This window comes from Petaurus breviceps, unplaced genomic scaffold (assembly GCF_028583685.1).
Source record: "Petaurus breviceps papuanus isolate PSGF00001 unplaced genomic scaffold, PetGlider_PUasm1.0 118, whole genome shotgun sequence".
Lineage (NCBI taxonomy): Eukaryota > Metazoa > Chordata > Mammalia > Diprotodontia > Petauridae > Petaurus > Petaurus breviceps.
This window is the reverse complement of record NW_027185616.1, coordinates 10251322-10269639: the sequence shown is the minus strand read 5'-3', so window position 1 is coordinate 10269639 and position 18318 is coordinate 10251322. Positions and strand designations below refer to the sequence as shown.

The following is an 18318-nucleotide window of genomic DNA, read 5'->3' as shown; positions in this document are numbered from 1 at the left end:
GGGATAAATTGTAGATAATCAACAAAGGAAAGGTAGTACTATTAAAGGAGATTGGGAAAGGCTTCTTAAAGACAATGGAATTTTAGCTGAGACTTGAAGGAAGCTTAGAAATGGAGATGAAAAGAGAGAATTCCATGCCTAGGGAACATCTAGCGAAAATGCCTGAAATCAGGAAATAGAGTGTCTTGTGCAAGGAAAAGCAAATCAGGCCAGTATCATAGGATTGAAGAGGTATACTGGGGGATAGGGAAGAGGAAGGTGTAAGAAGACTCAAGATGTAGAGTTTGAATATGAGTATTTCATTTTTGTTCCTCCAATAGGGAACCACTAGAGTTTATTGAATAGGGTAGGATATATATGCTACCTCTTGAGGTGTGCTTGGATATCTCTAATCTTTAGGAAGTTTTCCTTTATATCAAGTCATATCTATTATTGCTCCTAATTTCACTTTCTAGAAGAATAAATCTTTTTTTTTTTTTTTAAAGCAATCGGGGTTAAGTAACTTGCTCAAGGTTACACGGCCAGGTGTTTCTGGGTGGGTGCTAAGTATCTGAGCCCAGATTCAATCCCCAGCTTATCCCGACACTGGAGCCGGTGCTCTTATTTGCTGTGCTACCTGGCCGCCCCTAGAAGAATAAATCTTATCCTTTTCCCAAATGATGCCTCTCTAGATCCTTGAAGACAGCTACCATTTCTCACTTATATTTCCCTTTTCTAATTCCTCCAAACTACTGTTGCACAGCATTCTCCGGTGTCTCCTCACCATGTTGGTTACCGTATTTGCTTTTCCATGGCATCCCAGAGAGCACACAAGTCCAATTGTATTCTAGCCAGGGTAGAATACTATCACCTTTTTTCTTTTGGACATTTACTCAACATTAATTTTCACTGCTATTTTATATTCTCAACTCATACTTAGCTAGTAATCTTCTAAAATTCTCAGCCTCTTGCATGAACCTAGCATTTGAAACTTGCATTCATTGAAAAAAAGAAGAAAGTATACAAACTAATTACACATTCTTTGATTTGGCAGTTTCATCCACCAGCTGTGATTAAGAGGCATCTTCAGTCCTTTGGTTGTGGTGATTGGAAGACCATGGATCACACTGGGATGGTAGAACCTGAGGATGAGTTGGGGTCATTAGGCCACCTTGCTCCAAGTCCTCAAAGTGAAGCAGTTGCTCATGAATTCCAGGAACTCTCCTTACAGTCTAGTCAGCATTTGCCTCCTCTCAATGAACGCAAGAATGGTGAGTTTTGAAGAATTTGTAGTACTGTTTATATATTTTAAAGGTTTACACTCTTAACTAACCCCTCAAAAGCAATTTTTACAATGTTAGTATCTAATAACTTTAAATCAACTAATACTTCATTTTGATAGTTTTTTCCATTCTTTCCTCTGCCACCCGCCTCCTTGATAACCATGTGTTTTGCCGAGATAAATGTTATTGCCAAGAAATTTTGTCCTTACTGTTTCAGCAACCTTTCTAATTTTAGCTAAAATATAGAAATATCATTCAAAACCACAATCATATACATTTATTAAATTTTAACTTAAATATTTTATTGTTGAACTATAAAAGAAATCTTATGCCACTTATAACAGCTTTAAGTATTGAAAATAATTGTTCTTATTTATAGTATTTCATCTATAAACCTGTGTAAATGGAATTTATTTATATGTGTGTATATCTTTTTATGTGTCTTTAGAGAGTACACATAATACTCTATTTACTTGACTTGAAAGTTCCAGGCTTTGAGAAATAACTAGCCTGGTTTCAGGTAATTCTTCAGACTTTACATACTTATTGATTATTTTCCCCTTGAAATATTTTCGTTGGCAGTATAATTTTTGGAAATAATTTTGAGATTGAGAAATTCAGTTTTTGTACACTGATATGCTTGGGAAAGGTGTTTCAAGCAAGTGACTTCACTAATCTGGGAATAATGAGGTAACTTTTCTGAGAAAAATAGGCTTTGACTACAAATTTCTTTTTCTTATGTTATATTTAAATTTTTATATTCTCAAATTTGACAGTGAAGATTTACACTATAGTCCTGGTTTTCTTGTTTATCAGAGGAAGAACATCTCTTTGAAGTTGTAATATTTTTGTCCTAATTTTCACTTCAAATAGGTTTCATCTTTATATGAAAATGAGGGGAAAGTACTTAAGTAAACTCTATAAATGATTTGTGTTCTGGGGTTAACATGATTTTCATCTCTAATGTATTAAATCATGTGGTATAGGCTTATATTGTAAGTCTACTGTTGTTTTATGCTTGAAGTCAAAACAGATATTTTCCACTTCTTTGTTTTCAAATCCTTGATGATCTCCAGGTGAACAGTTGAGACTCTGAGGTCCACAATTATGTCTAGGATAGCATTAACATAAATTATTCTCTCTGAGATCTTTCATCATATTAAACATAGATTCACCATAAGAATACATCTATCAAATTGGCTAACAGTCCTATCTTAAAGTTCTTATTAGACTCTAGCCTGTATAAACAGTAGCTCTGTCCCTAAGAATAATGTTTTATTTTTTTTTAATGTTCTGAGGTATACCTTCAAACCCCTTATGGTCATATTAGGAAGTTCAGTGTTAAAAGGATAGAGTATGTAAAAAGTATTAATGAAAGAGCTTCCCACATGATGGTTTGTTTGTTTCTCTGAATGATATTGCTACATCTCATATGTATTTTATGTATATTCTTGTACTGAAGATGTATTACAGATACATCATGCTTGAGTTCAGCTTTGGTATTCTTTTAAAAATACAGAACTTTATACTCTCATCCTTTGACAACTTGATTGATCTAAAATTGTCCCTTAAATGGAATACTGTAAGGATGTCTGAGCAGCTTCAGCAATATATAATCACCTAAAAGACCATAATATGATTAACTAATTCCATTTTTAGTAGCTAGTGGGGAAAAAAATCACCTCCTGATATTTCAGATGTCAGTATATTAAACATTTTAGCAGAGTAACCTAAATCTAATTAAATGTACAAATTGGGATCTCTAAGAAGAATAAGGATTAAATAGGTGGTGAGAAAATTTGTTATTCTCAGAGACGATCTGTATGAGGAATAGTAATAGAGCATGATTGCATTGCCTTTGCTTAGTATGGATGTCTTTAACTTTTACCGATAAAGTTTTAAATTAACACCATTTACAACACTTTCCTATTACCTTGCTTTAAATAAGTTTATTTCAGACTTATAGTAAATTAGCCCACCTAACACATTAAGAAATGGTAACTAACCTCATGAAGGCGTTAATGAGAACCATATATATATATATATATAAAACTTGTTTATCATCGTGTTCTTGAGGCACTTCAGCATGGGTAATAATTTCACATGAAACAGTCCATAGGTGGAGGAAAAATTCATTTTAATATTCTCTGTTTTTTTTAAAGAGTAACATGATTCCTTCACTACATGAATAAGTCGTTTTAACTCTCAAAATTAGCTCACTATTTGAAGACCAAAATAATCTAAATGTAATTTATTCCAATGGGAACTTTTTGTTATTGTAATTTTAAGCATTTTGAAGTTCACTTATTAAAATTGTTTCCTCTTTTGTTGACAAAAGGATATATTTAAATTTTGAGTCTCCGTGGAATGATTGCTTCACAGAATAGTTTATAGATGAACTTTACAAGGAAAATGAAGTTTACATTTAAGAAATGTTTCCAGGATTTTCCCTTATTGTTGATTAATATTTATGTTGGCAGAGGTGGTCAAATGGAAAAGTATTTCCACTGCTATAATAAATATGAAAGAAGTTTTCATCAGAATATGCTAGTGTTTCCCTGTACCCATAGTGAGGCTATAAAAATCACATTACTATTAGCACCTTAGAAGCAAGGCAGACTGCTTAGGTTTTTCCATGAGGTTAGTTCAGACAGATTAAGTTGAATAAAAATAGCTGCGTTTAAGTACTATACCTTCACAAAAACAATGCATTGAAATACAAATTGAGCTTTTAATATAAACATTAAATCAGATTATACATAGAGTAATCCAGTCATTACCTACCATAGTCTGAGATGAACGTTCTTTGACTTAGTCAACACTCAGACTGTTAATCATATGAAGCTTTCTTTCAGTTTGCAAATGGAAAAGTTGTCCTTTAAATGTCTCATTTGCAGTGGCAGTATGTTGTAGTTAGTCTTGATGTTTTGGAATATGAGATATAGAATCAGGAAAAGATAAAATGATAAAAAAAAAAAACCTCCATTGTTCTATATTGACTTTTTCTGCAGATTTGATTCCTACCTTATACGTTAATTTAGACATAGCATTTAGATTTTCCTAAGTTGGTAAATATGGTTAAACTTTTGAACAGAAAACTTTTTCATGGTACTGATTGTTAATGTATCTTGAATGGCCTAGAGTTTTAAGTGTATTTAATTAGAAATCTTTATGAATTCACTATAGAATAGATTGCAGGACTCTTTTTTTGTTTGATATTTTCTATAGATTCTTCAATGCTCCCTGGAAAGGAATAATTTAGATATGAAATTCACCTTCAGCATAGGATATGCCATATTTATTCAAATACTAGATAGTACCAACTATGCTAGAGTATTGAGAAATAATTGAAAGGAATAACTGCCTTCATTCCTTTTCATATTTGAAAAGTCCTTTTAAATTCTATTTACTTTTTTTAGTCTGGTCAAGGACAATAATTTTGCCTAGGTGGCACAGTGAATGGAGTGCTGGACATGAAGTCAGGAAAACTCATCTTCCTGAATTCAGACATGGCTTCAGATACTTATTAGCTGTGCAAGTCACTTAACCCTGTTTGCTTCAGTTTACACAGCTCTAAAATGAGCTGGAGAAGGAAATGGCAAACCACTCCACTATCACCATTAAGAAAATCTCAACTGGGATCACAGAGAGCCAGATACAACTGAAAAATGATTGAACAAAATCTTATGTAATTTTAATTCCATTGCCTTCTATTGGATTCGCTATCATTTCAGCAACTGTGACAACAAAGCCTTACAAATCATCTTTTAGTTCATAACCAGATATTTTTGCCTTTGTTTGTAAAGAAAAAATAATTGATACAATTCTATGGTGAACAGAAGATTTTACAAGTTTGTCTCTTTGGTTTGCCTTTTTACGTTTAGTAGTATATTTGGACAAAATCAAGTAAAATTCACTCTGCTTAGCCAAAACAAATTTCAGAGGTTATAGTGCAAAAAAAGAAAGTTCGATGTTAGAGTCTGGTCTTTGCTTCTAGTTACACACTGTTTCTTTTTTATCTGACAGTGCAGATACTATTTTAAACATTATACTAAGGCATAGAGACAATACTTAAATGGATGTAGGATAATCCTAAGAAAATAGTAAGAAACCTCCACAGTAGTTTGATAACTTCCATAATATTTGAGAAGAGTCAGTCAACAAGCATTTATTAAGTGCCTACTACATACCAGGCAGTGTACAAAGAGCTGGAGGGACTAATGACATCAGGAAACAGATGGAACAGTAATTAAGAAAAAAATGAATTGATGGGACCAAATAATGTTTCCAGGATTTTTGTTTTCCGTTTTTCCTACTGAAATGATTTTAGGATCAAATGAGCTAACATTGGTAAAAGCACTTTGAAAACCTTAAAGCACATGCTAGCTATTATTAAATGATTAGGGGATTGGATTAGCTTGGCCATCGGTTCTGCCTTTTAAGATATTTTGCCTCTTGAGTGATTGCAGTAACTCAGATGTTGTTGTCAAAAATGGTGTTTGAGTTTTCATTCTGATCTAAATAACAACAGATGTATGTAAAAATCAGCCTTGAACTTTTATGTCATAGACAGAAATGTGTATAGACACCAAGTTTCTATTATTTTTGACAGTTATTTCATCAGGATTTATGGTTCATATTTAATATTAGAATAGAGTTTTGATTCAAAAGAACCATTTCCTTAACAACTGCAGATGAAATATATGACTAACTGTCATAGCTCTCAAACTTCTTTCTTGAGATAAATTCCTGACCCTTCAAAATGCTTGTTAGGTTTTCATAAATAGCTTAAAGGTAAATTTTACTAATCCAAAATAACCTTTTTAAAAGTTTCCTACTAAAATGTGATGTAAATAGGCAGATTTAGTTCTGCCTATTTCTTTCTGTTTTGAATTTCTTGTTTAGATAGCTGTGTTACTAGGATTTAGTTTTGCTCCAGTTCATTGCTGAATATATCCAAAGGGGTGCATTAATTTGAATTCTTCATTTAAAGTTGGCAATTACTTTGAACTCCTGACTTAGTTCCACAGCTGCTGTTATAAGCATGTTTTGGTAAGTCTATGAAGTACTTGGTAAGACTTACAGTTTTAGAGTGAACCAGAAAAATCATCAGGCCCAAAGAAGTTTTATTTATGATATTTTTTTAATATTTTAAAATGGGTCATTTTTCATATTTGCCCTAGGTCATAAGTATAAACAATTAATATATATGAGTCTAAGTAAAACTTATATGGCAACAGTAATTAAGAAGTTAAACCAAACCAATTCAAGTCTCAGACATGGCAAAAAAAATTTTTTTTTTACCTGTTCTAGAACTTTCATTGACAATGTCTACTATGACTAGAGTCATTTGGATATAGTATAGTATGTCTTTTTTTTTTCTTTTTGGAGGGCAGTTGGTGTTAAGTGACTTGCCCAAGGTCACACGGCTAGTTTTTGTGTTAAGTGTCTGAGGCCGCATTTGAACTCAGGTCTTCCTGACTCCAGGGCTGGTGCTCTCTTCACTGCGCCACCTAGCCACCCCTAGTATAATATAACTTAAGGAAATGAACACCAATTGTCTATTTAATACTAAAGTATACCAAATGACTTCTTAGGCTCCAAACCTGTGGAGCTTTTTTCCTAGCTCATTTAAAGCAGTACATGAAGAAACAATCTTGTACTCCTCCACAATAGGCAAGTTTATGTCATTGCAGTTGACAAAAAATTTATTTTAAAAAAAAAATATATAAGATATATGTGTATATCATACACACATAGTTTAGAGATAAGGATACCACGTGTACTTTTCTCAAGTCTATTTAGAAATTAATAGGTTTTAGAATTATTTAATCTCAGACTAGGAAGAGACTTCAGAAACTATCTAGGCTAACCTGTACCTGAATCAGAATCCCCTCTACAATAAATACCTTTGTGATTTGAGGTAAAATAAGTCATTGGATAGTCATTGCTTAGCTATGTAGTACAGTTCCTAATAATGAAAAATTGGATGGAATTCTCAAAGAACCCCTGAGTTGAAAGAGACATTAGAGATTATTGGTCCAACTCCCTTTCTCCTGTATTTCCACCAAAGCAAAGTATGAATCTTCTCTACAATATCTCTTACAGTAGTTATATAGCTTTTACTTGAACATCTCTAGTGATGAGAAATTTTCTGCTTATGAGATACTTTTGGATAGATTTTGTTTGGAAGTTTTGTTATGTGGTTTGTTTGTTTGTTTTTTATAAACTATAGTGAGCTTAAAGTATTCTTCTTGTAACTTCGATATTTTGGTCATAAGGTCAGCCTGTGATTATAATTCATCTTCCATATCATGGTTCTTCAGACATTTGAAGACATATGTCCTCTTCCATCTCTCAACCTGCTTTCATCTTATAGCTGTCTTCTCTCTCACCCATGAAGAGAAGCAGTTAATACTTGCTGCTCCATTGCTACTAAAGGGTTGGGAGAACTGATTAAGTCAAGGATAACTGAAATACTGTACTAGGAATAAATCAGGACTGTTTTAGTGTAGGGATAAAGACTGGAAAGCAAAGAATCCCAACCTAAAAACATGAGGAAAACGTTGGGTTCTTGTTGGTTTTGGTTTTTTTTTTTTTTTTTTGGATTCTTAACTTTTCTCCTCTTTGTTTCTCTTTTAAGTTAAAATTTGGAGGAGAAATACTCTAGACATTATTTTAAAATATTGAAAAAAGAAACATGAAAACTATGGTTAATACGGGGGTGTACTGATCTTTTCTTTTTGGTCCATAGTGGATAATAATCCAAATTCATTAGCAAATATCAGAAAAAGCGTTTTTCTAACGCCTTTAAATTAACCCATATTGTCTGACTCTTCTACCCTTACCTACTGCCCTCGCTATTATTAACAGGAAGTATAGTCTTATGGGAGTCAGGATTCCGGTCTCCTCTGCTGACTCAATCTGTGAGTGTGGGTAAGTCTTAAAAACTATCTGTGTCATGGTATGGCCATCTGTATTATTTGTATAATAGCTTTCAGTCCGTATGTCTTTCTCTGGCTGCCTCTTCTCATATCATCATTTGCTCACTTCTGATATCCCATTTTCCTTTCTGTTATGCTGTTTGTTAGGCAGCAGAAAAGGAAAAAAGAATAGAGTAGGGAAATTTCCACTTTTATTCATGAAACTTGTATTGAACATGCACTAGTAATGTTACTATCAAATATCTATGTCACAGGTCTATTAGTGAACGTAAATGTGCCAACTCTCTGTACGTAGGTGGGCAAATTTCTGTTTTTTAAAAGAAAAAGCGACCCAGTTTATGTTTTTTATTATAAACTGTCTAATTTAGAATATATCTATGGAATTATGCAATATCTTCCTGTTTATAGTTTTCAAAGGTTGGCAGGTATGTGTTAGTGTTTGTGTAGTAGTGTCAGTTAATTAGAAAAAAGACTCAAATTATTATTTTAGTTTAAAATATTTATGCCTTTTGCCTGTTAATATTATTATTTTTAGAAAAACTGTGGCTAGTTTATTGTGTGTTTTCCTCAACTCCAACATGAAAATAAATTTTTTTTGGAGAGGACAAGGCAGGGTAATTGGGGTTAAGTCAATTGCCCAAGGTCACACAGCTAGTAAGTGTTAAGTGTCTGAGGCCGGATTTGAACTCATGTCCTCCTGACTCCAGGCCCCGTGCTCTATTCACTCACCACCTAGCTTGCCCCTGAAAATAAAATTTTGATGTGTATTTGTGTTCTCCTTATTTTCAACAGTGGCACCAAAATGAAAGCAAAAGAGTTGATTCCTATATTCCCTTTGTTGTAATTTAAATTATGAAGATGCAAGTGTGTTAGCATTTTTCAGTACTTAACTATAGATTTCTAATTCACATGTAGAAAACAAACAACACCTTATTTCAAACCTTAATTACTATAAAGCATTTCAGTTCTATACCAATAACTACTTGGCTAAACTTTCATAATTTCATAGAACCATGCAATTTTAAGATGGTAGGAGCTTTAGCTATCATCTGTTTCAGCCATTTCTTTGAAGATAAGGAATTCAGGATAAGTAGCTTACAGTGATAGTGGAAGCATAAGGACTAGAACTTAATTTTTCCTTATTCACAATCTGGTGCACTGTTTTTTTAAATCATATAAAAAGACTTTTACTATGTCATGTTGGTCACTAAACTTCTTATTTCATAAGTCCTTAAAATTCAGTATTTAAAATGTGTGTGTGTGTGTGTGTGTGTGTGTGTGTGTGTGTGTGTAATTGATTCACTTTAGCAGGCAATTATTAATCACTTCCTGTGAGGAAGGCACATTATACCAGGTGCTGGGAGTATAAAGATGAAGTAGGACACAATCCTAGGTATAAATAAATTTATCATCTAGTACATTCTCTTCGGAGTTTTTTAATAGGACATATGAATATTTTGAAATACAATTTCTAGCCATAATACTAGAAAGTATGCTCAGAATTGATTTTTTTTTTGGCTTTTTGAAGGGCAATTGGGGTTAAGTAACTTACCCAAGGTTACACGACTAGTTTTTTTGTGTGTGTGGGTGTTAACTGTCTGAGACCGGAACCGAACCTGGGTCCTCCCGACTCCGGGGCTGGCGCTTTTACTCACTGCACCACTTAGCTGCCCCTCAGAATTGATTCTTACAAATAACTTATATTTCAGCTGTACTACTATTTTATTTTAGTCTTATTAATATGAGTATGGTTATTCAGAGACTGATGGGAGAAACAGTATTTGTAACCTAGTATTTCTTCCTACAACCATTTTTTTTAAAAGATATCAGCTGACACGTGAAATTTTTGTTTCTTGCTCTTCACTTCTAAACCATTTGAATATTGTTACTTATCTGATGAGAGCTCATAGGGCAAATGAAGTAGGTACTGATTTCCCATGAAGTTTGTCTTCACCGTTGGTACTGCCAGTTCCCACAATCCTAGCATTCCCTGGGCATCACTCAGTGTCTACAAGGAACAATTTTCAAATCTTAAAGCATGTGAAAAGACAAACAGGCCAAAACTCAGAACTCTCTGGGGATTATGACCTCTGAAACAGACTACATTCTGACATTTTCACAGGCTATTTGAATGAATTCCAGCAGGGTTATTCCATTTGGTAAACTACTAAACGAACCTTCTGTCATCAAGGGCCGATTTATAGATTTTTCTAATTTATTGTGTGCTTGTTGTGAAGAGATTACAATGGTTGACATAATCAGTGAGTCTCTTTTAAGGCATTTGATATACATTTATGATATTTATGCTGAAATTTTTGGTATTAATATTAATAATAAGAGAGTAATTTGTATTATTTAAAGAGATTTTTTTGTGGCTAATCTTGAATTTTAATTTTGTTCCCTGGAAATCTTTGTGTGTAAGTTAATACATTTCTAGCTGAAAAGTCTTACACTATTGACCCAATAGTTTAAGTAATTGCTTTATTCAAAAGTCATTCCTTAAAATAAAATTTTCTTAAAATGAGGCTTAATGTGCTTTTCCATTTATTATTTTTTGTCTTTTGGAATACATGCAAAAACAAAAATAATACAATGCTTTTAAAGTACTATCATAAAGGATCTTGTCTGACTTCAGTTATTTAAAATAATTGCTTGAGGTTTTTAAAATTCATAGACTAGCACTGGTAATCTATAGACTATTCCATTAATAGGCCCCTTAAAATTATTTATCTACACATTTAACTTTTCTATAAAAAGACAGCCAGTTCTAAAAATAGCTGAATAGAAGGAAATCCAAGAGATCTGGAGCTTGAACAGCTTGGGGAATTTGGTAATTAGGGGTTTGTTTCTTTTATTTCTAGGCTAACTATTCATAATCCTAATAGTTTGGAAATATCTGAAAAGTGTTACCACTGTAAGTCAATTCACATGGGTATGTAACCCCTGTGAAATTTAGAGGGTAATAAAGCTTCCCATCTTAGAAGGGACAGGTCTTTTGGTGCATCTGTGAAATAGTTTTCCTTTCTTGTATTATTCTTTCTCTCAGAACTAATATTTGGAATTTATCCCACAAATCCTCAAACTCTTTTGGGTTTGGATCAGAAACTTTACCAGAGTGCATTACTCTAAGGAGAAGAGGTGAAACTCTTAAAGTAGATGTTCCTGAATCATATACAGTCACTCCCTATTTAGTATGGGATAGCAGATAATATCCTAACCTAAGGGTTAGTTCATGTACAGGGGCATGAACTGACTTGTCTAGAGGCAAAGATAATAATATACAAAGCAACAGCAGGATTTGAACCCAGGCCTTCTGACCCCAGATCCCATTTTCTTTTCATTCGAGACTAATATATGTGAAAACTCCATTATAACTCTTCATTATCCCTTCATTGTCTCAGAGACTGTTCATCCTATAAGAAGTATAATAGAAGTATTCTACATGTTGTCAGTGACTTACAGATTTCTGTCATTGTAAACTTTTGGAACTTCAGTTTTCTAAAGGTATTCCAGAGATCTATATTGTTTTCCTGAGTCTTAAGAAGGTAATCTCTTTTTCTTTCTGGTTGACTTTTTTCCATAGGTAGCCGTGTTAACTGGGTTACTACCTGATTATTGCAATTATTTTCCTCCAAAAGATGAAGGGAGGAAGTAGGAAAGACTTTTTCTATGTCAAAGTGCTCTTGCATTCCCTCTCTCTCCATCTCTTTCTTCCCATTTCCTCTCCCCCACCTTTCTTTCTTTCTTACTCAGTGAGAAGTAGCATTGAAGTAAGAACTGGTTTGTAAAATTGGAATTTAAATTTTTTTTTTAATTAGGTACATGTTGTTCTCCCCTATAGTATTTTTTTTTGGAGGGCTATTGGGGTTAAATAACTTGCCCAAGCTTACACGGCTAGTTTGTGTGTGTGTGTGTGTGTGTGTGTGTGTGTGTGTGTGTGTGTAAGTGTCTGAGGCTGGAACCGAACTCGGGTCCTCCTGACTCCATGGCCCGGAGCTTTTACTCACTGCGCCACCTAGCCACACCCCCACCCCCTCTATAGGATTTAAACTCCTTGCAAGCAAGGCCTGATTTCTTTTTTCCTTTGTTTCCCCACTGCATAGCACAGGGAAAGGCATACAGTAGGTGCTTGATAAACGCTTGTTTGGTTTGACTTAAATCTTTTTTACTGCAGTCTTGTATTATCCCTCTTAATAATGATAAAGAGCTGATATCTTCATAGTGCTTCAAGATTTGTAAAATGATAGTAGTATAGGTATTATTTCTGTTTTGTAAATAAAAGGTTCAATAAGAATTGATGACTTCTTTGTGATCATACAAGTGAACGTATCAGAGCTAAGATTACTAACTTGGACCTTCCCTGTTTGAATTTAGGGCCCTATATATCATGCCATACCATACTGTCTCTTAGAGTACTGCTAAATAATTTCCTTAAGTACTTTTTAAAAAAATTTAATCAAATGCTTTAACTTCTAGTTTACATCATTCATTTCCGCAAGATTTTGAGTTACAAATTTTCTCCCTGTTTTTCCCCTACCCACCACCCCAAAATAGCAACCCCACTGGATGTTCCTTCCTCCAATCTGCTCTCTCCCGTATCTTCTCCCATACTCCCTCCGACTTTCCAGTAGGGCATGGTGGCTCTCTATGCCCCAGTGCCTGTATATCTTATTTCCCAGTTACATATAAAATAATATTAATAATAGTATATATAATTTTAATATTTGATTTTTAAAACTTTGAAGTCCAGATTCATTCCCTTCCTCCCTTGTCACCCACCCTTACTGGGAAGATAAGCAATTCAGTATAGGTTGTACATGTGTAGCTATGCAAAACATTTCCATAGTGGATATATTGTAAAAGACAGATTATATTTCCCTCCCTCCCTCCTATCCCACCTCCTGCTTGTTCTATTCTCTACTTTGATCCTGTCCCTTTTCAAAAGTGGGTGCTTCCACCTTCTCTTCCCCGCAGCCCCTTCCCTCCCTTCCATCATGCCCTCTCTCATCCCCTTCCCCCCTTACTCTCCTGTAGTGTGAGATACCCTATTTAGTGTGTATGTCATTCTCTCCCTAAGCCAAATTCATTGAGAATAAGGTTGACCCATTCCCTTTTGCCTTCCTGTTCTTCCCCTCCATTGTAACCATTTTCCTTTGCCTCTTCTATATGAGATAGTTTACCCTATTCTGTCTCTCCCCATCTCCTCACATTATATTCCTCTCTCACCTCTTAATATCACCTCTTAAATATCATCCCTTTCTATTAAACTGGTCCTGTGCCCTCTTATCTATGGATACCTGTACACATATATACACACATTCACATATGTATTCATACGCCCATATACCCTCCTATATAGACATGTGTGTGTGTATATATTTCTATTCCCTTTAACTATTCTCATACTGAGAAAAGTTTCATCAGTTACTATTATTGTTTTTCCTTGTAGGGATGTAAATAGTTCAACTTTGATAAATTCCTTATGATTTCTTTTCCCTGTTTACCTTCTCATGCTTCTCTTGCTTCTTGTATGTGAATGTCAACTTTTCTGTTCAACTCTGGTTTTCTCATTAAGAATGTCCTTAAGTACTTTTAAAATAATATCATTTCTATTCATGGATACCCAGTCTTGATCTAAACTCTTCTGCCTGGTTAAATCCTATAATCTAATCTCATTAACCACATTTCCTACAACTTCCCAACACAAACCCTTTCTACTAGAACCTTACTTCCTTAAAAAGATGTCATTCAGTTAAACAAGGATGATTGGATGAAGAAAAACATGAGAAATATAATAATGTTTAATCCTAGAAGGGTCAGGTGCTTCAATTGATACTTTTTTTGGACACTTAGAACTTGAAAAGACTTAAGTATTTCTACTTCAATCTTTGTGGCTTTTTCTATATCTTTGTTATCAATATTCCTTAGCATTCTGAAGACCTTTCAAGTAAAAAAAGACATAAAACATATAGTACTGCTTACAAGGAACCAGATACATTCAGTGGCACATATGCTTAATAAATACTTTATTTATTTATTTATTTTGAAGCAGTTGTGGTTAAGTAACTTGCCCAAGGTTACACAGCCAGTTTTTTGTAGGGGTGTTAAGTGTCTGAGGCCAGAACCGATCCCGGGTCCTCCCAACTCCAGGGCCTGTGCTCTTCTACATATATTTCTGTTGGGTTCCTATTAGTCTTTTCCTTTTAGAGTATCAGTAGAATTCATCTTTGACTAATGTGTTTCTGGAGTAAAGCAAAATTTTATGTTTTCATGTACTATTTTGCCAATTTTTAAGAAAATTGTTTAGTTTTTTCGATTTTTACAATTTATAACTTGTCATACTATGCAAACTTTGTATCTTTACTGATAAAACTCTGAGAGACTGTCTAATGTAGATTTTAGAACTAATCAGAAGTATCCCATCTTATACATCCAATGATGAACTTTCAGATAGTGAATTCAATGTTACAAATGCTACAGTTTCAATGTGTAAGAAAGTTATTACCTATCTGATTCCAGTAACAGTGAGCCCAACAGTTGAGTTCCTTCTCTGCTGACAACCTAAAACATAGTGAACAATACAGTTCTCATCAGGCTCAAGGTCACAACAAAAGATGAAGAGCCACAGTGACTGAAAGGTAAAGTTGGTATATTTCTTGCCAATAGGCTACTGGTTTTTAAGCAGTATGAGGACACTTGCAACAGTTAAATGCAATTACATTTTGATTTGGCCCTACTGCATATTCCATGACCTTTGTCATGAAGAAATGCCCTGTTTTTTCTTTTTGAATTTTATTTCATGGGCCAGTGCTTAGAAACATTCAGAAATGTACAAAAGCTTGAGGATCAATGAGTAACAGGAAATGCTAAGTGGTCTGTTACATTAGATGAATCAGAAAAGTTCATTGGTCTTATTATGACTCATGGTATTATTGGTATTAAGAAATCTACCTGTAAAAGAGATATGGAATAGCCCCTGTGGGTATCCTTTGATCAAAAAAAATATTCCACGTAATCTGTTCCTCAATGAAGTGAGGTACCTTCGCTGGAAGCTGCAGTACCAGCATTCTTGTAGAAGTTTTGAGGAAGTGCATGAAACCACTTTTCAGTGAAGGTTACAGTGTAATCTGTGGCAGTTATTTTACTTCTCTTCCTTGATCTTTCCATGAGATTTACAAAAGAAAGGTACAGCAGAGTTGGAACTAGTCATCTTAATCTTAAAGAACTTCTGGTAGCAAAAGGCCACTTTGTAAAAACTGGTTTTGAAATCTACAGAGAGGCTGCCAGTGATCCTGACTTCATACCGGTGTAAGAGATCCAGGTCTGTAAAGATAATGAGCAGCTTTCCATCCCGGTGTTCAGAGAACAACTCAAAGCAAAAGCTAGCCACTATCCTATGTTAAAAGAACAATAAAGTCAGAAGAAGTATTTTTGACAAAATTGGAAGATGTCAGTGAAAACAGCAAGTAAGAGGTGGTCTAAGCATGTTTCCTGCAATGTTCTAGATGCAGTCTTTGTCAATAGCTAGATAATATATTTAATACTATAATTCAAAGAGTATATTCAGAGGTGAACAAGAAACTTATTGGAGATTGTTCAAGAGGTAAATCAGAAGTTACAGCAACCATAGTCAAAAGACACAGAAGTTCCTCCAGCCAAAATGCAGCACACTTATGACCCTATTTAGTAATGGAACAGGATCATAGATATATGCTTCATTTCCAGAGAACTTATGTGTGTCAAATGTTGTGCAGAATGCTGTTCCCAAATAGTGACCATAAGGAAATATAACTGATAACAAATATTTTCTTTCTTCCTGTTTTTACAAATGCACTTTAAATGGAAATGATTATAAACAGGTATTATAATTTTACTTTGAAATAATTTTTTTCCTTTATTTTCTTTGCCTTATGGGTTAAGAAAAATGAACTCAACTTGGTCCTTCAAAATATTCTTAAATTCTAGTCCTTCCAATATTAATTATTAATAAAGTTTGGAGTCATATAGGACATTAGAGATAATCTAGTCCCTTCCCCTCATAGAACACATAAGGAAGGTCCAGTGGCCTAATTTGACTTGTCCATTTCATATTGGAGTGAAAATTCATTCAGGTGATCTCTGTATATCTGTCTCTCTCTCTCATACACACACACACACACACACACACACACACACACACACACACACATGCGCGCGCGCACACACACACGCACTCACACAAATAGCATTGGCATATCAGTTCTGTGTAAGGGACAGGAGCTCAGCACTTGGCGATACAAAGATAAGGATGAAAAATAGTCTCCCCCCACAAGGAGTTTATGTTCTGAGCAGATAGAACATGTATACAAATAAATGTTAGTAAAGGTCAGCTGAAAGGCTACTTAAACTGCATGAAAACTTTACTTATTTTCTCCTCACATTCATTTATTGCTCTCCCACTCATGAAATTGTTTTGCATTTATGTGTTAGTGTACATGTTTTGATAACTGTACTCATATATATGTGTATATATATATATATATGTATATGTGTGTATTTAATTTCCTGTGAGCATCTGGGAACTATACCATTTTTAGGGAATCCTTCTTCCATTTGTACCGTGTACTAGGCCATTCCCATTTATGCCTAACTTTGATATTTGTCATGAAGAGTTTGTCAGAAAAAATATATGTCTATGGTTTTAATATGAGTGGGAAATCTTGTTGGAAGGGAAGGATACACACATACATTTGTGTGTATGTGTATATATGTATTTGTATATATTCCATATCTACAGTATGTGCATTTTCTCATCTCTTCTTCGGGGCCAAATTTAGTTTTTTGTTTTTGTAGTTCTTAAGAATTATGTTATTGTAGTCATTCTGTCTGCTTTTCTGACTTCTGCCTACATCAATCACTGCATATCAGTTTATGTCTTCTTGTACTTTTTTTGTCTTCATAGTAATTTCTTATAGTGTAATAATAATCAATTGCATACGTGAACCATAATTTGTTTAGCTCTTCCCTGGTAATGGGCATCCACTTCGTTTCCAGGTCTTTGTTAATTATTAAAAAAATGTTGTTATGACTATTTTGATGTATATGTATCCTTTCTGTCTTTCACTTCCTTGGGATATATGCCTAGAGTACAATCTCTAGTTTAGACAGTCTTGAACCCTTTAGTCACTTTCTTAGCATAATTCCAAGTTGCTTTCCAGAATGATTTGACCACAGAGAGGATTCTGGGAAGATGGTGGAGTACATTAGAAAATTCCAAGCTGTCAAGATTTTCCTCCACAAAAGAGTTAAAAATAGCACCTTAGGGCAAACAAATTGTGGGTGGAAAGAAATAAGAACAAGGGCATAACCGGGATCCTCCTGGGACAATTTGAGAAGATTGGAAGAAAAATCCTGAGAGGAAGTTTGGTCCTGTGAAGAGTAAACATCTCCAGACTAGGTTCTGTTTTATTTTATTTTAAATGTTTTTTGCTTTTTGGAGTGGGGAAAGCAGTGCAATTAGGTTTGAGTGACTTGCCCAAGGTCACACAACTAATAAGTGCTAAGTGTCTAAGGCCAAATTTGAACTCAGGTCCACTTGACTCCAGGGCTGGTTCTTTATTCTCTGTGCCACCTAGCCTTACCCCTAGGTTCTGTTTGAACAGCAATTAGCAAACCCTGTGGTTAGTTGGTTTGAGAGGTTTCCTTGGCTTCAGCCAGTATAACTTTTATACTGGGGATAGTGAGAGGAGTTGGTGTTTGAGCCTGGGAAGATCGAGGGAACCTCTGCTGACTTAGAACACCAGACCCAGCTGTGCTGCGAAGAGCGACGGGAGAGAAGGAACCAGCACATGCCTGGTGAGTGCAGAAGCAGTGGGGCAGAAAGTCCCTGGTTGTGGGCACTTATAGGAGGTTGGGGGTTTGGCTTTGGTTTCAGGCTAAAGGGGAGAACTGAAGATCTGGGAGAAGAGGCACCATTTCCAATACCCCATGGCTAGAGGTGATTACAATAATTAAGCTATGACTACAAAAAAAATGCAAAGGAGAAAGAATCCAACCATAGAAACCTATTATGGGACTAGGGTTCATCTTCAGAGAAGCATATTGAAGGACAGAAACCCCCAAAGATCAGCATC

The 18318-nt window shown here is 34.6% G+C and overlaps 1 protein-coding gene across 14 annotated transcripts in view; it reads left to right on the top strand.

Moving 5' to 3' along the window:
• The window catches only part of MRTFB (myocardin related transcription factor B), a 297682-nt gene that overhangs the window by 142721 nt on the left and 136643 nt on the right, over window positions 1-18318 (top strand). For 13 of the 14 annotated variants that reach the window (XM_069086078.1, XM_069086082.1, XM_069086103.1 and 10 more), the window contains one exon: window positions 1034-1250. In XM_069086078.1, coding sequence (XP_068942179.1) covers window positions 1097-1250 — 154 coding nt within the window. In that variant the 5' untranslated portion in view covers window positions 1034-1096. Of the gene's footprint in view, window positions 1-1033; window positions 1251-8135; window positions 8199-18318 lie in introns of all 14 variants that reach the window. The other variant, XM_069086117.1, reaches the window with a different exon arrangement.